Source organism: Myiozetetes cayanensis, unplaced genomic scaffold, assembly GCF_022539395.1.
Source record: "Myiozetetes cayanensis isolate MyiCay16 unplaced genomic scaffold, myiCay2020 scf30, whole genome shotgun sequence".
Taxonomy (NCBI): Eukaryota; Metazoa; Chordata; class Aves; order Passeriformes; family Tyrannidae; genus Myiozetetes; species Myiozetetes cayanensis.
The window spans coordinates 3,409,591-3,426,788 of record NW_026087522.1 but is presented as its reverse complement, the minus strand read 5'-3'; the positions used below and the strand labels follow the sequence as shown (position 1 = coordinate 3,426,788).

The window sequence follows — 17,198 nt, the reverse complement described above, 5'->3', positions numbered from 1 at the left end:
TGGGGGACCTTGTCTGGGGACAAGGAGACTGTGGTGGCCCAGATCCATCTGGTGGCTGACACATTCCCCGTGATCCATGAGGGTCATCCCCTGGGATACCATATTTAACCCATGGAAGCCCACAGGGGTGGGGACAGGCAGGGGGTCCCCCTGGGCCCCCCAGTGCCAGGAGCCCCCGCGGCCGTGCCGGGCTGTGCCGGCGTCCCGTGGGAGCTGCTCCCAGCCCTGCGGTGGGAGCGGGGCCCAGCCCTCCCCGTTCCCAGGTGATACCATCTCCCCTCTGCACTTGAAAGCAGCTCTTTGAAGGGGCTGGGAGCCAGCTCTTCCCAACGCTGCTGATCCTGAAACCCCAGCACCCCAAAATCCATTGGAACGTTACCCTAGAACCCAAGCATCCCAGTGCCATGACCATCCCCAAATCCCGCTGAAGCCTGTTGGATCATGGGGGGCCCTGTGGGCTGCACATCCTGGACTCCCTGTTCCTTCAGGCACTCACAGCATCTCCACCCAGTGGGGCTCATCCCAACCGTCCCAAGTCTTTCCCAGCTGCTCCAGGCAGATACATCCCCCAAGACAGGACAAATCTGGCTGTCAGATCCTGGGGTGGTGACACTCAGTGGGGTCCCACCACCCCCATGAAGGATTCCTGTCCCAGCCATCCAAAGGGAAAACACCCTGGGAGCCAATCCCAGTGTGGGAAAGGTGGGGTGTTCTCCCCATACCTGCTTTCCTGGGACCCTCCAGCATTCCCAGCACCTACTGGCATTCTCAACACTCCTCAACATCCTCTACCAGCATTCCCAACAGCTCCCAGCACCCCTGGGTGATCAAGGTGACCCCCACCAACATTCCCAATCCCCACCCTTTGGAAGCAGTACCCAGAACATTGCCCCACACACTCCAGCCCTCTCCGAGTGCTGGCTCCAGGAGTTCCAGGGCTCCAGTCCCTTTTCCCTGAGTTATAAAACCACAAACCCAAGCCAGGTGTTACAGTGGGATTATAAGGATAATTAAATTGGGATTCTTTAATTGTTCCTGCCCTGGGAGCCTCTAGGGGTTGGGTTTTCCTTTTGGAATTGCTCTTTGTCCATAGTTTATGCTAGGTTTGGGATTAAAGGGTCATTCCCAGGGGCAGATCCTGCAGATCCATCATAGCTGAGTTGAATCTGGGATAAATCCATCAATTTAGGGTAAATCCCTAAAAAGAGTGTATAAACCCCTTCACCTTCAACCCCCATTCCATCCTCTTTCCCTGCCTGTGGGATATCCAGGGTGGAAGGTGACACTTCAGACACTTTCATGCAGCAGCCAGTGGGAAAACCACCCAAAATGTGGGATTTGGGGATTTATTTGGGCTGGAAGGCAACACTTTAGACCCCTCCATGCAGTCACCCGTGGGAAAACTCTCCCAAAACATGGGATTTAGGGATTTATCCAGGTTGGAGGGTGACACTGCAGACTCCTCCATCCAGCAGTTGATGGGAAAACCCACCCAAAAGACGGGATTTTGGGGATTTAGGGAATCCTCTGCCTCCAAACACCCTCTGTGCCCCCATGGGGACAACTCCACCCCCCTGGGTTGGACAGGGAATATCCTCCTTGCTGAGGATTCTCATCCCTCTCGTGCTCCCATGATTTTAATCACCGATATTCCGACGTGGCGATGAAAAAACAGGAAAAAATCCCCCCAGTCCCCCCGTTTCCCTCCCTGCCCAGAGAAGTGAGGAACAAGGGGGCTGTGTGTGCTCGTGTCCAGCAGAAAAGCCTCCGGCCGCCTGTTTGCTTTGGATCGGGAAGGTGAAAATGAGGCAGAGGGAAAACACGGCCTGGGCTCCCCCTGGCCCTTCCCGCCGCCTCACACAATCCCAAATTGTCGCTGCCGGGATGGGTTTGGCTGCTCCGAGGAGCCCTGAAATCAATCAGGCGGCGGCAGAGGGGGGGAACAGCTCCTCCCCCCCCGTGTTTATTTTCTTAATATATGGGCTGAGAATAAATTAAATGTTATTCCCAGGGTCAGGAACGTTGCTGTTGCTGCCCTGGAGAGTCCCAGCCCTGGGATGCTCCGATCGCTGCTGCCCCATCCCGGAATTTTGGGGGTCTGGCCCATTCCAGGGCTGTTATTGGAAGGGCAGTGCCTCCAACATCTCCCCAGTCCCAAATTTTGGGGGTCTGACCCATCCCGGGGCATCTCCATCCCATTATCTGACAGGCATCACCTCTGATGTCTCCTCCATCCCCCTAGAAATGGGGCTTTATTGGGAATTTTTTCCTGGCTTTATCTTACAGGTTCTGTTTTTCCACCAGCTTAAAAGGCTCTTTCATAGCCAGGATTTTCCCTGTGAATGTCCATTTTATTCCAGGTTTTTTTCTTTCTTCCTTTCCTAAATAACTTCTCAGGGTTTTCTCCCTTCCCTCCCCTTTTTCCTTACTCCCCCTTTTCTGTTTATGTCCCTTTTTTCGCCTAAAACCTCCATAAGTAAAGGATTTTGGAGCAGTCCAAGCCTGGCCACTAACAAGGGCTTTGTTGGCTGCTGGAATGCCGCCGGCTCCAGGCTGGCAGCTCCCGGGATAATGTCAATAATGGATCAGTTAGCACCAGATTATATTAAATATATTTTTATCGTTATCCAGCGGTGGCAGAGCAGGGATCAGCATGTCCAGAGTGAGCAGGAATTCTCCCTGGGAATGGAGAAGAGGGGCTGATCCCGCTCTGGAGCCGACCCCGTGGTGGCTCTGGCAGGTTCCTGTGCCAGGTGTTTTGGGGTTTCCCAGCTCTCCATGACCTGCTGTGGTCATGGGAAGCCACGTCCACCCGTGCCACGGACACAGGGATCATTCAGCTGTGGTGACCGGAGCCTGGAGAGCACTCGGACGGCTGCACGTCTGGCTGTGCCCTCAGAAACCTCAAATCCACACTGTGGTTCTCCTCCTTCTCCTTGGGATCCCTCTGGGGTTTTGAGGTGGGACCCCAAATCCATACTCTGGTTCTCCTAATCCTTCTAGGGATCTGTCCAGGGCATTGCAGTGGGACCCCAAACCCATGCTTTGGTTCTCCTTCTCACCCTCTGGATCCCTCTGAGGTTTTTCATTGGCTGACTGGGGAAGGGCAGGAGGCTGTCAGGGTGACTCTTGGGGGAGCAGCATTCCCAAATGGCATCAGGAATGGGCTGGGAGGTTCAGGGTACCCTCCCAGCACAGGTGAGGTGGGATCCCCAGGCAGGTTTCCCCAGCCATCCAACCAAGGTGTTCAGGCTTGGGATTCCTCCCTGTGTCCTTCCTTTCTCCCTGAGCCACCGGAGCAGGGCAAAGGGCCAGGAAAGGGTGTCCGGCCAGGAAAAAGCCCCCGGAAAGCAGCCGGCGGTGGAACAGAGGCTCTCAGTGTCCGGGCCATTAATCCGGCCGGTCACAATGCTGGCAGTGCCCCCGCGGGAGCTGTTTGTCCTTGTTCAGCCTGTTTATCCAGCGCTCCCATTGTGCCTGCCCGGCAGGAGCGGCTCCGCACCCTCCGGAGCGCTGACTCAGCGCCCGCGGCCCCGCTCCCCACGCGGCGACCGCCCGGGAATCCGCCCGGGAATCCGCCCGGGAATCCGCCCGCTCCCGCAGCTGGGCAGGGGATGGCACCGGTACCTGCAGACGGGATCAGTACCTGGGGATGGTGCTGGGACCTGGGGATGGCGTTGGCAGAACCAGAGCCAGGAAGTTTGGGATGGCATCAGCACCTTGGGATGGCATTGGAACCTTGAGATAGCATCATTACCTTGGGATGGCATTGGCACAACTGGAGCTGGGAGGTTTGGGATGGCATCAGTGGCTTGGGATGACAGCGGAACCACCAGAGATGTGAGGGGAGGGATGGCATGGGCACACTGGGATGGTATTGGCTCAACAGGAGCTGGAAAGCTTGGGATGGCATTGGCATCTTGAGATGGGACTGGCACCTTGGGATGGCATTCCCAGAACCAGAGCCAGGAGATTTGGGATGTTATCAGCTCCTTGGGATGGCACCAGCACAACCTCTCGGCTGTCCAGGATCATGCCCAGAGCTCCCATCTTTCCCTGGGAATGTGGGAAAACAGCGCCGTTGTGGTCCCTGCCCCGGGCTGAGCCTTCCCAGTGCGATAGGCGATTCCCAGCTCCCTCCCACGGGAATGATTCACCTTCGGAAGTGGAGATGAGGGTGAAGGATCTCAGCCGGGAGCCGCAGGAGCCACGTGTGACTCAGCCTGCAGGAACGGCTGGAATGTGTCCCTGCCCCGGGAAGGCCACACAGGTCTGACAGGTCCAGGCGCTCTCCGGAACTCCTCCGGGAAGCAGAGGGAGGCCCTGGAGCCATCGGATGTTCCCAGGCACCCGCAGATCCCCAAGATCTTACACAGCTCACACCTGTGTTTCCCAAGGGAGACAAACTGGGAAGGGAAGGTTGGAATCTGCTCCTGATCCTGGCAAGGTCACGGTGCAGCCACTGCTGCCAGACCCTAAACCTCTCCAAAGCTCCAAGTTTGGCTCGTTATGGAGCTGGGAAGAGCCAGCAATGACCTTCTGGCAGACAGGAAGTCCAGGAACTTGGTGTCCCTGCTCTGGGCAGTGGTGGGGACCAGGGACCTCACTGGTACACTGGAATGCTGTGAATTCCAATGGATCCAGGAGCTGCCTAGGGGACTCTCACACAGAAGGTGACAGGCTGGTGGCACTGCGAGGGTCCCCTGCATGGATGAGGTGCAAATGGGAAGAGAAGCCACCGTGCCAGTCCATTCCAACAGAGAGACCCCCCAGACCCATTTTAAGGATCAAGTGTGACCCCACAGGGCCCCGAGGCTGAGGGGACTGTGCAGGGGACGTGTCCCGGCCGAGCTGCCAGGGTGGGGTGGGAACTGGGATGAAATACAAACATTCCATGAGAAGAGCCCGGAGAGACCTGGACTTTGCTCTGGCGACAACACTGAGCTGATTCTGCACTGTTGCCAAACAAACCCCAGTGCTGGGCCAGCGGCAGGGCTGGAAAATTTTGAGTGCCAGGAGCAGCGTGGGCACAGCTGGGAGTCACTGGAGCTGCAGGGACAAACCCTGGGATGATGCCACCAGCTCTGCCCCCCAGGCATTCCGATGGATCCAGGAGACAGGGCTGGAGCAAGGGGGGGAATTCAGGCAGGGAGCGGGGCATTATTTTTCTGGGGATTGCTGCTATTTTGGGGTTGTGTTGCAACGTTTTCCTGAGCGGTGACTTTGTGCCTCAGCTGGGTGACGGCACCCAGGGGTTTCACAAGAGGGAAAACACCCCCTGCATGTCTGTGCCAGCTCCTCACCCTCATTTCCTGGTCATGGAAAAAGCACCTGGAGCCTTCAGCCCCTCAGGATGGACCAGAGCTGATTGTGCCTGCAGCTCTCCAGGGACATGGAGCCGTGGTCTCTCCAACGTGCATCGTGGTTTGTGTGAGTGTGTTGGAAAATCCTTGGCAGAGAGCCCCAAGAACCTAGGAGTTAGTAAAAAACAGGGTAATAATGGCAATAATGACCAATTATAATAATGAGAATAATAATGATAAAAATTCATCCCTTTCTTCTCCCATCACACCAAGAAACTCAAAACCAAAGTCCTCCACATCTGTCAGGGCTCTGTGTTGGTTTCCAAGGCTCCAGAACTGCTCAGATCCCAGTGCCAACCCACTTGCTCTGTCAGAATGCCACCGTGGCCTCCCCACTGCCCCTCACCCCCTGATCATCTAAACCCAGTGAAAAGAACCAGGAGCACAAAATTCCTCCGGAGCATCACAAAGGCTGCTGACGTCAGGGAGGAGGAAGGCTACAGGCCAGGAGAAGAGAAGCTGTGTTTGGAAAATGACAATTTCTGTCTAGGAAAGGCGGCTGTGAAAGGAGCCCTTCTCCGGGAGCCGGCGCCGAACAAGAAAAGCCTTTGAACGGCGGGGGAAGCGGCTCGGCCCCAGGCCAGCCCGCCAAAATCCATCAGGAGCCTGGCTCCGAAGCTGGGAGACATCCTGGCACGGCTCATGGTCCAGGGGAGATCCTGAGCCTGGCTCTGAAGCTGGGAGACATCCTGGCACGGCTCATGGTCCAGGGGAGATCCTGAGCCTGGCTCTGAAGCTGGGAGACATCCTGGCACGGCTCATGGTCCAGGGGAGATCCTGAGCCTGGCTCCGAAGCTGGGAGACATCCTGGCACGGCTCATGGTCCAGGGGAGATCCTGTGGCTTGGGAAGCAGGAAGACATCCTGGCACAGGCGGTGGTGCCGGGGGATCCTGCACCAATCCCGCTGTGCTGGTGTCCCACCCACATCCATTGGGACGGGGATGGCACCAAGGTCAAGGTTCCAATCTCTTGATCCATGTGCCAGAAGCTCTGTGGAGAGAACAGGAGAGAAATATAAAAAAAAGAGGATAAAAATCCCTATTTTCCCACATGCTCCTTTGGCCAGGGATTTTTGAAGGTTCATCCTGCACCCACAGGCACCGGCTGCACTGGGACACCCAGGGAAAACAATTTCCTACTAAAATCCAGTTCCTTCTTCCTATTAAAATCCCATTTCTTCTCAGTCAGACACACAGATGTCCTTGGGTGAGTTGTTGGATGATCCTCATCACATCCCAGCTCCATGAATCCTGAATGCTCCCAAAGCAGGGATTCTGCCCTCCCAGGCTCCCCCAGGATGTGGGTCCTTTGTTTGACTGAGAACAAACGACTGAGAGGAAATGGTCTCAGGTTGTGCCAGGGGAGGTTCAGGTTGGATATTGGGGAAATTCCTTCATGGAAAGGGCTGTCCAGCCCTGGGCAGGGTGGAGTCCCCATCCCTGCGGGGCATTTAACATCCCTGTGGATGTGGCGCTTGGGGACATGGGTTAGTGGTGACCCTGACTCAGTGACCTTAAGGGCTTTTCCAGCCTTAATGATTCCATGATCCTTAATGATTCCCTGGGCAACCTGTTCCAGGGCTGGACAGCCCTTTCTCTGAAGGAGGAGGTGGCAGCTCCAGCCAGGAGGATGGTGCCATCTCCTGGCATCCTCAGGCTTCTCCCACCAGATCCACAGGATCCAGGATGCTCTGGTGTGGGAATCTGAGGCCTGGAGCAATGGAGCACCTGGAGCTGCAGAGTGTCCCTGGGAACCCAACTGTGATGGAGCCCAGTCGAGCCCCCCCACCCCAGCATTCTGTCCCCTGCTTCCACACAAATCCCTGTGGGATCCCTGGCTCTCAACAGACACAGAGTGCCCCTCTGCAGAATTCCTGCTGAAACACTGGAGTGCTTCCAAAATGCACATTTCTAACTGTCAGGGGGGAATGTTTTGACATTTGTCATTATTGCCCTTCTTCAGCTGGGAGGATTTGCTGAATTAATGGGCAGGGACACCACAATGGGGCAGGTTTTACCACCTCAGTTTTCTTGATCCTGGAAAGGAATAATATTCCTGGATTACAGGAAGTCCTGAGGAGTCCTCACTGTGTGAGCCTGGAAAGGAAAAGCCTCATTTTTGCCCCTTTTTATTGGGAATCCAGAGACACAAACCACAACAAGAGCCAACCCAAAACACAGCGGGGCCTGGTGCCACTTTCCCAGGAGCAGCTCCGTGTGCAGGTGGATGGAAAGGAAGGGTTTGTTCAGGCAGAGCAGTTTGGGAACCTCCCACACCTAGAGGGACAAACTTGTGCTGATCCTCCCACCCACGGCTTGGGCTTATCAAGTTCCACTGGGGTGTGAAGGATCTGAACACACAGAGCGTTGAAAAAAGCCACCTCAAACATGCCCAGGAAGGGAGATGCTCATTCCTGAGGCCAGGAAGGCTTCAAAGAGAGACCCCTCCTGCTGCAAAGAAAGGGAGATCTTGGGAAGACCCAGGTGGGATAAACAAAGGGATGCAAATGTGCTCCTCAGGCGACTGCAAGCTCTTGGATTCTGGTATCTTCCCTCTTCACCATCCTAATTTATTTAGGTTATAGATCCCAGACCTCTCCCAAGACTCGGCCTGGCACCAGGAACTCATCCTTTGTCCTCGTTGTCTTCCTTCCTCCTGTTATTTTGGAAGGAGAGGTTTGCAAACCATCATCCCAGTCTGAAGAATCTCTTTTCAGTCTTTAAGACTGAAAACCAGAGTCCTTCTGGAGGTAGGAAAGTAACTGGCAGCTGTTCACAGCCGTTCCAGCCCTGAAATGACACAGTTCCTGTATTCCATGGAATGTGTTCAGCTCTCCTAACTTGCACTTCACTCCTGATAAATTCCAGCAAAGAACGAACAAACAAAAGATGCTCTACATTTCTACATTTCTCCTCGCTGCCCACCTGCTTTCCTGCGTGGAACACCGCTGGGGACAGCGCTGGGAACAGCTCTGGGGACACCTCTGGAACAGCTCCGGGAACAGCTCTGGAACAGCTCTGGGACACCCCTGGGACACCTCTGGGAACAGCTCTGGGGACAGAGCTGGGAACACCTCTGGGAACACCTCTGGAACAGCTCTGGGAACACCTCTGGAACAGCTCTAGGAACAGCTCTGGAACACCTCTGGGAACAGCTCTGGGAACAGCTCTGGGAACAGCTCTGGGGACACTCCTGGGACACCTCTGGGAACAGCTCTGGGGACACTCCTGGGACACTCCTGGGACACCTCTGGGAACAGCTCTGGAACAGCTCTGGGGACAGCTCTGGGAACACCTCTGGAACAGCTCTGGGAACAGCTCTGGGAACAGCTCTGGGACACCGCTGGAACAGCTCTGGGACCAGCTCTGGAACAGCTCTGGGACACCTCTGGAACAGCTCTGGGGACAGCTCTGGAACAGCTCTGGGAACAGCTCTGGGGACAGCTCTGGGGACACTCCTGGGACACTCCTGGGACACTCCTGGGACACCTCCGGGGACGCCACCGAAGCCGCTCCCCGCCGCGCTCTGCGCATGCGCCCTGTCCTGCCGGGTGGCCCCCCCAGCGGGACCGGCTGTGACGACACGGCCGGAAGCGCCTCCCGAGGCGGCTCCGCGGAGCTCCCGGGGCCGCAGCCGCGAGGGGCCGGTCCTGTCCCCGTCCCGATCCCGTCCCGATCCCGTCCCGCTCCCGTCCCGTCCCGCTCCCGCTCCGTGCCGCTCCCGGTGCCGGCCATGAGCAAGCGGAAGGCCCCCCAGGAGAGCCTCAACGAGGGCATCACCGACTTCCTCATGGGTAAGTACCGCCCGCCCGGTGTGTGTGTGTGTGTGTGGGTTGGTGTCTGTCTGTCCGTGTGTGGGTGGGGGTAGGTTGGTCTGTCTGTCTGTCTGTGGGTAGGTTGATGTGTCTGCCTGTCTATCTGTCTTTCTGTGTGGGTGGGGGTAGGTTGGTGTGTCTGTCTGTCTATCTGTCTCTGTGTGTGTGTGTGTGTGTGTGTGTGCGTGTGTTCGTGTCTGTCTGTCCGTGTGTGGGTTGGTGTCTGTCTGTCTGTGTGTGTGTGGGGGGGGTAGGTTGGTGTGTCTGTCTGTCTGTCTGTCTGTCTGTCTGTCTGTCTGTGTTGGTGTCTGTCTGTGTGTGTGTGTGTGTGTAGGTTGATGTGTCTGTCTGTCTGTCTGTGTGTGTGTGTGTGTGTGTGTGTGGTGTCTGTCTGTCCGTGTGTGGGTTGGTGTCTGTCTGTCTGTCTGTGTGTGGGTGGGGGTAGGTTGGTATGTCTGTCTGTCTGTTTGTCTGTGTGTGGGTAGGTTGATCTGTCTGTCTGTCTGTCTCTGTGTGTGTGTATGTGTGTTGGTGTCTGTCTGTCCGTGTGTGGGTTGGTGTCTGTCTGTCTGTCTGTGTGTGGGTGGGGGTAGGTTGGTGTGTCTGTCTGTCTGTCTGTCTGTGTGAGGGTAGGTTGGTATGTCTGTCTGTCTGTCTGTCTGTGTGTGTGTGTGTGTGTAGGTTGATGTGTCTGTCTGTCTGTCTGTGTGTGTGTGTGTGTGTGTTGGTGTCTGTCTGTCCGTGTGTGGGTTGGTGTCTGTCTGTCTGTGTGTGTGGGTGGGGGTAGGTTGGTGTGTCTGTCTGTCTGTCTGTCTGTGTGGCCGGGCTGTCACCGCTCTCCTCCCGCAGAACTGGCCAACTACGAGCGCAACGTGAACCGGGCCATCCACAAGTACAACGCCTACAGGTACGGCCCCCCCGGCCCCGCCGCGTTCCCCGCGCCGCCCGGCCCGGGTGCTGACCGGCACTTTCCGCAGGAAGGCGGCCTCGGTGATCGCCCGCTACCCCAGCAAGATCCGCAGCGGCGCTGAGGCCAAGAAGCTGGTAGGGGCTGGGGCTGGCGGGGGGACCCGGGCGGGGCGGCCGCTGTGGGGGTTTCACAGAACCACGGGATCAACCGGGATGGGAAAGATCTCTGAGGTCATCGAGCCCAACCTCTAACTCCTGTCAGGCGGTTGCAGAGAGCACGAAGGTGCCCCCTGAGCCTCCTTTTCTCCAGGCTGAGCCCCCCCCACCCCAGCTCCCTCAGCTGCTTCTCGTAGGACTTGTGTTTTAGCCTGGAATTCTTGTGCTCCTTTGTGGTCCCGTATTTTGTCATGGTCTTGAGGGCCTCATAGTTCTTTCTGGACTTTCTGGACTATTTCTTTCCAAATATAATGACTTGAAGTGATTTTTGAATATTTAGGATGGAGTAGGTGCTAAGATTGCTGAGAAGATAGATGAGTTCTTATCCACTGGAAAACTACGCAAATTGGAAAAGGTGGGTTTCTTTCCCTTGTGCTCTGTTTGTCAGTAGTGGCTTTCCTTTGGAACTTGCAAAGCAGCCTGCTTGCTTTGCACAGTTTCTGTTCTTGCCCCTGGAGAGATTGAGGTCAGTCTTAAGAATGGTGAACGTAGGGTGTATGGTAAGTAGAAATTTATGATGAGCTTCCAAAGCAGCCTGACTAAGCTGTTTTATCTTCTCGAAGTTGTTTTATTCATTGCAAAAGGAATAAAGGAGGAATTGGCTTGTGTTGTTTTGGTTTTGTAGATTCGACAAGATGATACGAGTGCTTCTATCAATTTCCTGACACGAGTTACTGGCATTGGGTAAAAATTGTTTTGTCTTTCCCCTTCCTCTGTTTATGTGATAGATTTATGAAGACAATTTGGATGATTGCAAATAGTGAAGAGATTGAGTTTGAGGTGATGATGTAGTGCCCATGCTGAGCCCCTGTGGTTCTGATGTCGCGAGTGCCTGAGGCAAAAGGGTAGAGAATCATCAATTACAGGCAGTTACAGTGAATTGGGATGTCCTGTCCAGTGTTGTAAGATTCTTGCTGTTCCTGATGCCAGATTGCCTTGTCTCTTTGCAGTCCTGCTGCTGCTAGGAAGTTTGTGGAGGAGGGAATTAAGACTTTAGAAGGTAAGTGTAGGTTGGGAGCCTCAGTTCCCACGCCAGTGATGTGGCATTGTTCTTCTGTCGTGCTGCCTCTCCCACAGGGTTCTGTGATAGCAAATGTGCCCGAGGCTGTGAGGAAGGTGTGGAAGGTGCTGAAGTTAGTACAGAGCCTTAAGGCATTATATACATATCCAAAATAAAGTCCTTGCAAGTTATGTGGAAGATAAAAGGATTTGGGCTCTTCAGTGGCCTGATAAGTCCTTATTGGGAAGCGCTCTGTGCATTTGTGGCCATCCTGCCAGCTGCTGTATAGTCAGTGTAACACTCCTTCCTTTGAGCTCCTTGTGTTCTCCTCACGTATTCTTTGTAGTGCTGAAAACTTACTGTAATATTCTGAGTGCTAAGGTAACTCTTTTGTTTGTTTTTCTTTTTCTTAATTGTTCTAGATCTTAGAAAAATTGAGCACAAGCTGACCCACCACCAGCGAATTGGACTGAAGTAAGCTCCCTTGGGTGCAGGTGCTTGGCTTGTCTAATGACTCCTCCAGACACCAGGATGTAATGTAAGGTGGCACAGGCCAAGTAAGGTTCTGTTCTCTCTGTGCTCTGCATGCTTTTCAGCAGTTATTTAGAGCTTCTGTTTCACTGGGCTTGGAAGGCTTAGTCTCCATTTAGAAGGAAGTTGATTTCAAATTCCTTCTTCACTTGGCTCAAGGAGAATCACCTTAGCAGGGCTGTGGTGATGTTTCTTCACAATCTGCATAAAAGTGGCCCAAACTGGTTTTTTGTTCTGTGCTGTGAACCACAGAAAGCCAGCTGGTGTTTCATTTGGCCTTTTTCTCTCCTCAGTCAGGCAAGCATGGTTGCCATCTGATTTTTGCAGCCCGAGGCAAATATATCAGGAGCTGTATTTGGCTTGTGAGCTTCCATTTAGCACTTCACAACACAGGCCACCTCTGACCAAGAGCGAGGGACCTGTTCCTCCTGCTTGCTGATGTGCTGAGTTTTGTCAGGAACCTTTTATATTTTCAGAAGGCTCAGTGAATATTAACCAATTGGTGAATATACTATTCCCACCTTATAGCAGCTCTTCATGTGCAGTGGAAATAATGAAACCATCTTCTAAGCATTGTCAGACTTGCAGTTTTGAGGTTTTACTCTCCCCTTGGTGAGAGTTGGGAGCTTTCTGTGATGTGACATTAATGTAAGTTGTATTCCTTCCTCTGATACACATTTAATTGACTACAAATTGAAGATGCTGCCTCTGGCACTCTTTCAGACATTTTTATTTTTATATATGCAGATATTTTGAAGATTTTGAGAAAAGAATCCCAAGGGAAGAAATGCTGCAAATGCAGGTAGGAATGTCTTTGTTGAGGATGTGAGGTACTGATGGCCAGTGAATGACTGACACCTTCAAACACACATCTTTCCTTTTTACACAGGAAATTGTGCTGAAAGAGATAAAGAAGCTGGACCCAAACTATATTGCTACAGTCTGTGGCAGTTTTAGACGAGGTTGGTACTCTGTGATCTTGTTATGTTTATTTTGGGATAATAAGCAAGACCCTTTGCTGTGTGTGGTGTTCTTCCAGAGACAGTCTGTGCCAGAACCTGGCCTTCTGCTGTTGGTATTGTCTTGACTAATCAGTTCAGTGACGAGGCAGCCACACGAATCCTTGTTTCTGCTCCCATAGAGTAGTATGTTCTAATGTGAATTGTGTGCTTTTACATGATCAACATTTGTCCTTTGTAGCCAGAGAGTACAGTGAAAAATTCTGGGGTATTTTTTACAAGTATCTTGAATAGGGACTGTTTTCTACAAGAAAAACATGTTTACAGGAGAAGGTTAGATGGATGTTCACCAGTGTTAGTGCACTTTGTCATTCACAGAGGGGCTTCTCTGTGCTTCTCCCTTGCCCAGGTGCAGAGTCAAGTGGTGATATGGATGTTCTCCTGACCCATCCAAGCTTCACATCTCAGTCCTCCAAACAGGTGTGTTTCCAGCTGCTGAGTCAGTGCTGGGCTTTACTTCCACCAGGGTGTGTTTAATTTCAGAAAATACACAGTCTCAGACTTGTACTGCAGCTTTTTGCATCTTCTCATTACTGTAATTTTAAACTCCTCTCTTGGATCACTGTGTCTAATTTGAGGAGTTATAATCACTTCTCAGGCCCTCCTCTTCCCATCACACTCGTTCCTCCACCCCTTCAAATTCCCGTGGTTTTACAGGCAGACCTGTGACAGTCATTTAGATGAGAGGAAAACATCCTGCTGTCCTTGCCATCTGCTGGGACTAACTCTGAAGAAATATTATTGTTACATTTTTCCCCTCAGGGTCAAATTTTATATAGAATAATACACATATTTATGGTGATGTCCTGTACTTATGGGAGCCACCATCAAGTAAATAGGTAAGATGTTCTCGTTACTTGTGAACTGATTTCTGTTGTGGTGTCATTGTTCCTAGTCAAAACTTCTGCATCAAGTTGTAGAACAACTGGAAAAGGTCCACTTTGTCACAGATATGCTGTCTAAAGGTGACACCAAATTCATGGTAAGGGCTTTTTTGGTGGTGAGGGATGTTGTGGGGGGATTACCTTTCTTGACAGAAGCTGGGATACATCCAAGATGTTTGGACTGCTGGAATTGTGATGTGATTTTATTTTATTTTTTAGTTCTCCCCCCTTGCCTCCCATAAAAACTTCCTGCAGTTAACTCTTAGAGAATCTCTTACAGCAGATCTCAGTATTAGAAAGTGTACAGATATTTCTGTAGCTCTGAGATAACAGATACATAATTAGACAAAATTGTCTCCTTTTTTTGTGAGTTTTGCTGCAGAACAGATTTAATGAGTACAGTGCCAGACTCAGGATATAATAGGGATTATGTTGGATGCCTGAAGCAAGTAGTTTTCTTAGATCCCTTGCTTGCAATGCAGCTTTTCCTTTTTTTTTTTCCCCTTAAATATTGCATGAAGATTAAAAAGCAGTTTGAACTGAAAAGAGGCAGAGGATTTCTCAAGAAAAAACTTCCTTGCCCCCCAATTTTTTAGTGATTTACTGTACTCTGATATCCAGGTGTTCCAGTGAAATATTTAATCAGTTCAGCTGGAATTTAACTTTGCTTTCCAGATAACTGAGGATTGTTTAGAGGTTTTTTAGGGGTGGGGTGGTAAAGATTGATCTCCAATTTGTTTAATTTCATTTGGATTTCTTGCTTGCCTTACTTCCTCACAGGGTGTCTGTCAGCTGCCAGACAAAGAAGATGGAACAGCCTATCCCCACAGGAGAATTGATATCCGGTAACACAGCCAGAAAACCCCACCCAACCCCCAGTTTAGCTGTCTGCTACAGAGTAGGCATTTACATCCACCTCTGCATTCAGATCTCTACTTCCATGTTCAGAACATGGCATTTACTAATGGGTTTCTAATTCCTTTTCACTGAGGAAGCCACTGTACGACTGCCAGTATCTACAACAGGTTTTTGGCAATAATGCTGTATTTTAAATCATGATGTTCTATCCAGATTCAGAATTGTGTTCTATTTTATCATCCTGCTTTGACATTAATTCTTGGCAGGAGTGCAAGCACCATAACCAGGTAGTGGCTGAACACCAGTAACTTCTGGGTCAGTTAGATGTGGTGAACCTTTCCTTGATATGCAGTTCATTTCATTCTTGCAGCTGGCTTGGGGAAAATCAAATGCCCAGAGTTGCAGGATGTATGGGCACAAACAGAAAGCAGACCTACAGCAGTGTCTGAAGGGCTGAATTCCAAGTGGCTTGTAACCTTTCTGTTATATATTGGTTCTAAGTCTGCACTTCTGCTTTTTCCCTTAGGCTTATCCCCAAAGATCAGTATTACTGTGGTGTGCTGTACTTCACAGGGAGTGATATATTCAATAAGAACATGAGAGCTCATGCTCTGGAAATGGGCTTCACCATCAACGAGTACACGATCCGCCGCCTGGGTGTCACTGGTCAGTGACAGAGCGTTCCTCCTGCTCCCTTGCTTTGGGTGATCCCTTCTCAGGGCAGGTGCAGTGGTTTGGAAACAGCTCTGATAAACACTGTTCTTGCAGTGCCCTTTTTGGTGTTGGGCACCATTACAGCAGGAAGAGGCAGCCTGCTTATGTACAGGCAGTGCTGTGGCACAAAGTTACCTCTTTGGGCTACCTAATCTTCTTAAAGTCTTACTGGTGTAAAGATTGTTTTTTCTGTGTCAAGCACAGCACATAAGGGGTTTCCCACTCTTTTCATAGGATATGCCATGTCCTTCAGCTGGTTTGTTTTGGAGGGGAGGTGACTATACACACATGCACACGACTATAAATATATTTAACTGCACAACCGTGTGGCCCAAAGTTAATTCATTACCTTATTTCCTTTGACACTAATAAGAATAATCACCTAAACACTGTATGAAAAGACCAAGGGGGCAGTGAGGGTTGTTTGGGTGGCTTTTTAAGTCTGCTTTACCTACAGCAGTTTTGTCTTAATCTTCCCCCTTTCAAATAGCATCTGTAATTTACTTGCAGGAGTTGCTGGAGAGGCCCTGCCAGTGGAAAGTGAAGAAGACATCTTTGACTACATCCAGTGGAAGTACCGGGAGCCAAAGGACCGGAGTGAATGACTGCTTGTCTGGGTAGCCTGGAGAGATGTTTTGTAGCTTATGAATACATGAAGTGCAAGTCTTACTTTGGTTGTTACTGCAAAAATGTGTGTTACTGATGTTTAAAGCAAGTCCATGGCACTAGTACAGAATGCGTAGTGAGGATCAAATCCCGTAAGATTTCATTTTCAGAGTCATGGAATAGTTTGGGTTGGAAGGGACTTTTAGTCTTCTAGTCCAGCCTCCCAGCAGTGAGCAGGGACATCCTCAACTAAATCAGGTTTCTTAGGAGCCCAGTCTGACCTTGAATGTTTCCAGGGGTGGGGCATCCAGCTCCTCTCTTTGTATCTTGTGTAGGTGTAGCCACAGAATGAGAAAGCTGTGTCCTGATGCACTCCTAAAGAATACCATTTCCCACTGCTATTTATATCTCCTTAGCTCTGTGTTAAGCGTCTTGAAGCTCGTGATGAGCAGTCTCCTTCTAAACCCTTCCAGTATGGGCTGTACTCTGATGTGACCACTCTCCTGCTGCGTGTGACTGGCTTTTGTTATCAGGGGTCTTGCAGTCCTGTCCATTGCAGTGCTCTGTATTTTGTTCACTTTCTTCATCTTGGTCTGATGAATTGATGCATTTCCACCATTCCTGTAGGTTCAGTCTGCCCTTTTTTATGTGCAAACGTGTCAGATCTTGTTTTATACCTCCTCCTTAATTGTTGGGGAAGGTATGGGCTGGTTTGGATGTGAGAGGAGGTCTCATCAAGAATGCATTAATAGTTGTATTTGGGACAAAGATTCTTTATTGTCAGACTACTTAACCTGACCTGAATCATAAAACAAAGATGGATGTAATACTATTTCTTATTTTTATCTGACTTAAGCTTACAGAACAACTACATTTTTACTTGTTCTTATACAATGAGTGTTGATCAGTCTTAGTGATGGAGATTATAGGCTGGTACTCTTGGTTGTGTCTTTATTTTCTTCTCTTTTTCATATTGGGAGTTTTTATTATTTTCTGGGAATGTTCCCCAGCAGTAATGCATGCAGTGGTATGTAAGGTAACTAGAAGTTAACTTGGTACTATGCGAAGTCTTCTGATGCCTCATGGTAAAAATATATATATAGCTGATATATTTAGTATTTTCTTCAGTGATCAGTGGGAATAAACAAATTGAATATTCTGTCATGAATGTGTAATCCGGTTTTGTTATTATTTATTAGCTATAATTTTAAGAGATCAAGAAGCGGTAGCACAGGTTTCCCATGCTGACAGGTGTCTCGTGGGCAGCACACAGCATTACACTG

The 17,198-nt window shown here is 50.9% G+C and overlaps 1 protein-coding gene across 1 annotated transcript; it reads left to right on the top strand.

Annotated features, from left to right (window-relative positions):
• Window positions 1-8,966: 8,966 nt before the first annotated feature.
• On the top strand, window positions 8,967-17,083 carry POLB (DNA polymerase beta). Its single transcript, XM_050325683.1, has 14 exons — window positions 8,967-9,157; window positions 10,028-10,085; window positions 10,156-10,222; window positions 10,584-10,658; window positions 10,929-10,987; window positions 11,254-11,303; window positions 11,726-11,777; window positions 12,582-12,636; window positions 12,724-12,796; window positions 13,203-13,273; window positions 13,749-13,835; window positions 14,518-14,582; window positions 15,122-15,261; window positions 15,820-17,083. The coding sequence occupies exons 1-14, from the start codon at window positions 9,097-9,099 to the stop codon at window positions 15,912-15,914; spliced, it is 1,008 nt and encodes a 335-aa protein (XP_050181640.1). The 5' UTR covers window positions 8,967-9,096; the 3' UTR covers window positions 15,915-17,083.
• The last annotated feature ends 115 nt before the right edge of the window (window positions 17,084-17,198 follow it).

Bases quoted from the DNA above. Each gene is read 5' to 3' on its own strand.
- POLB (XM_050325683.1), top strand. From the start codon at position 9,097: ATGAGCAAGCGGAAGGCCCCCCAGGAGAGCCTCAACGAGGGCATCACC. The intron at 11,778-12,581 runs GTAAGCTCCCTT...TTATATATGCAG, and splicing joins CACCAGCGAATTGGACTGAA to ATATTTTGAAGATTTTGAGA. The intron at 12,797-13,202 runs GTTGGTACTCTG...TCCCTTGCCCAG, and splicing joins CTGTGGCAGTTTTAGACGAG to GTGCAGAGTCAAGTGGTGAT.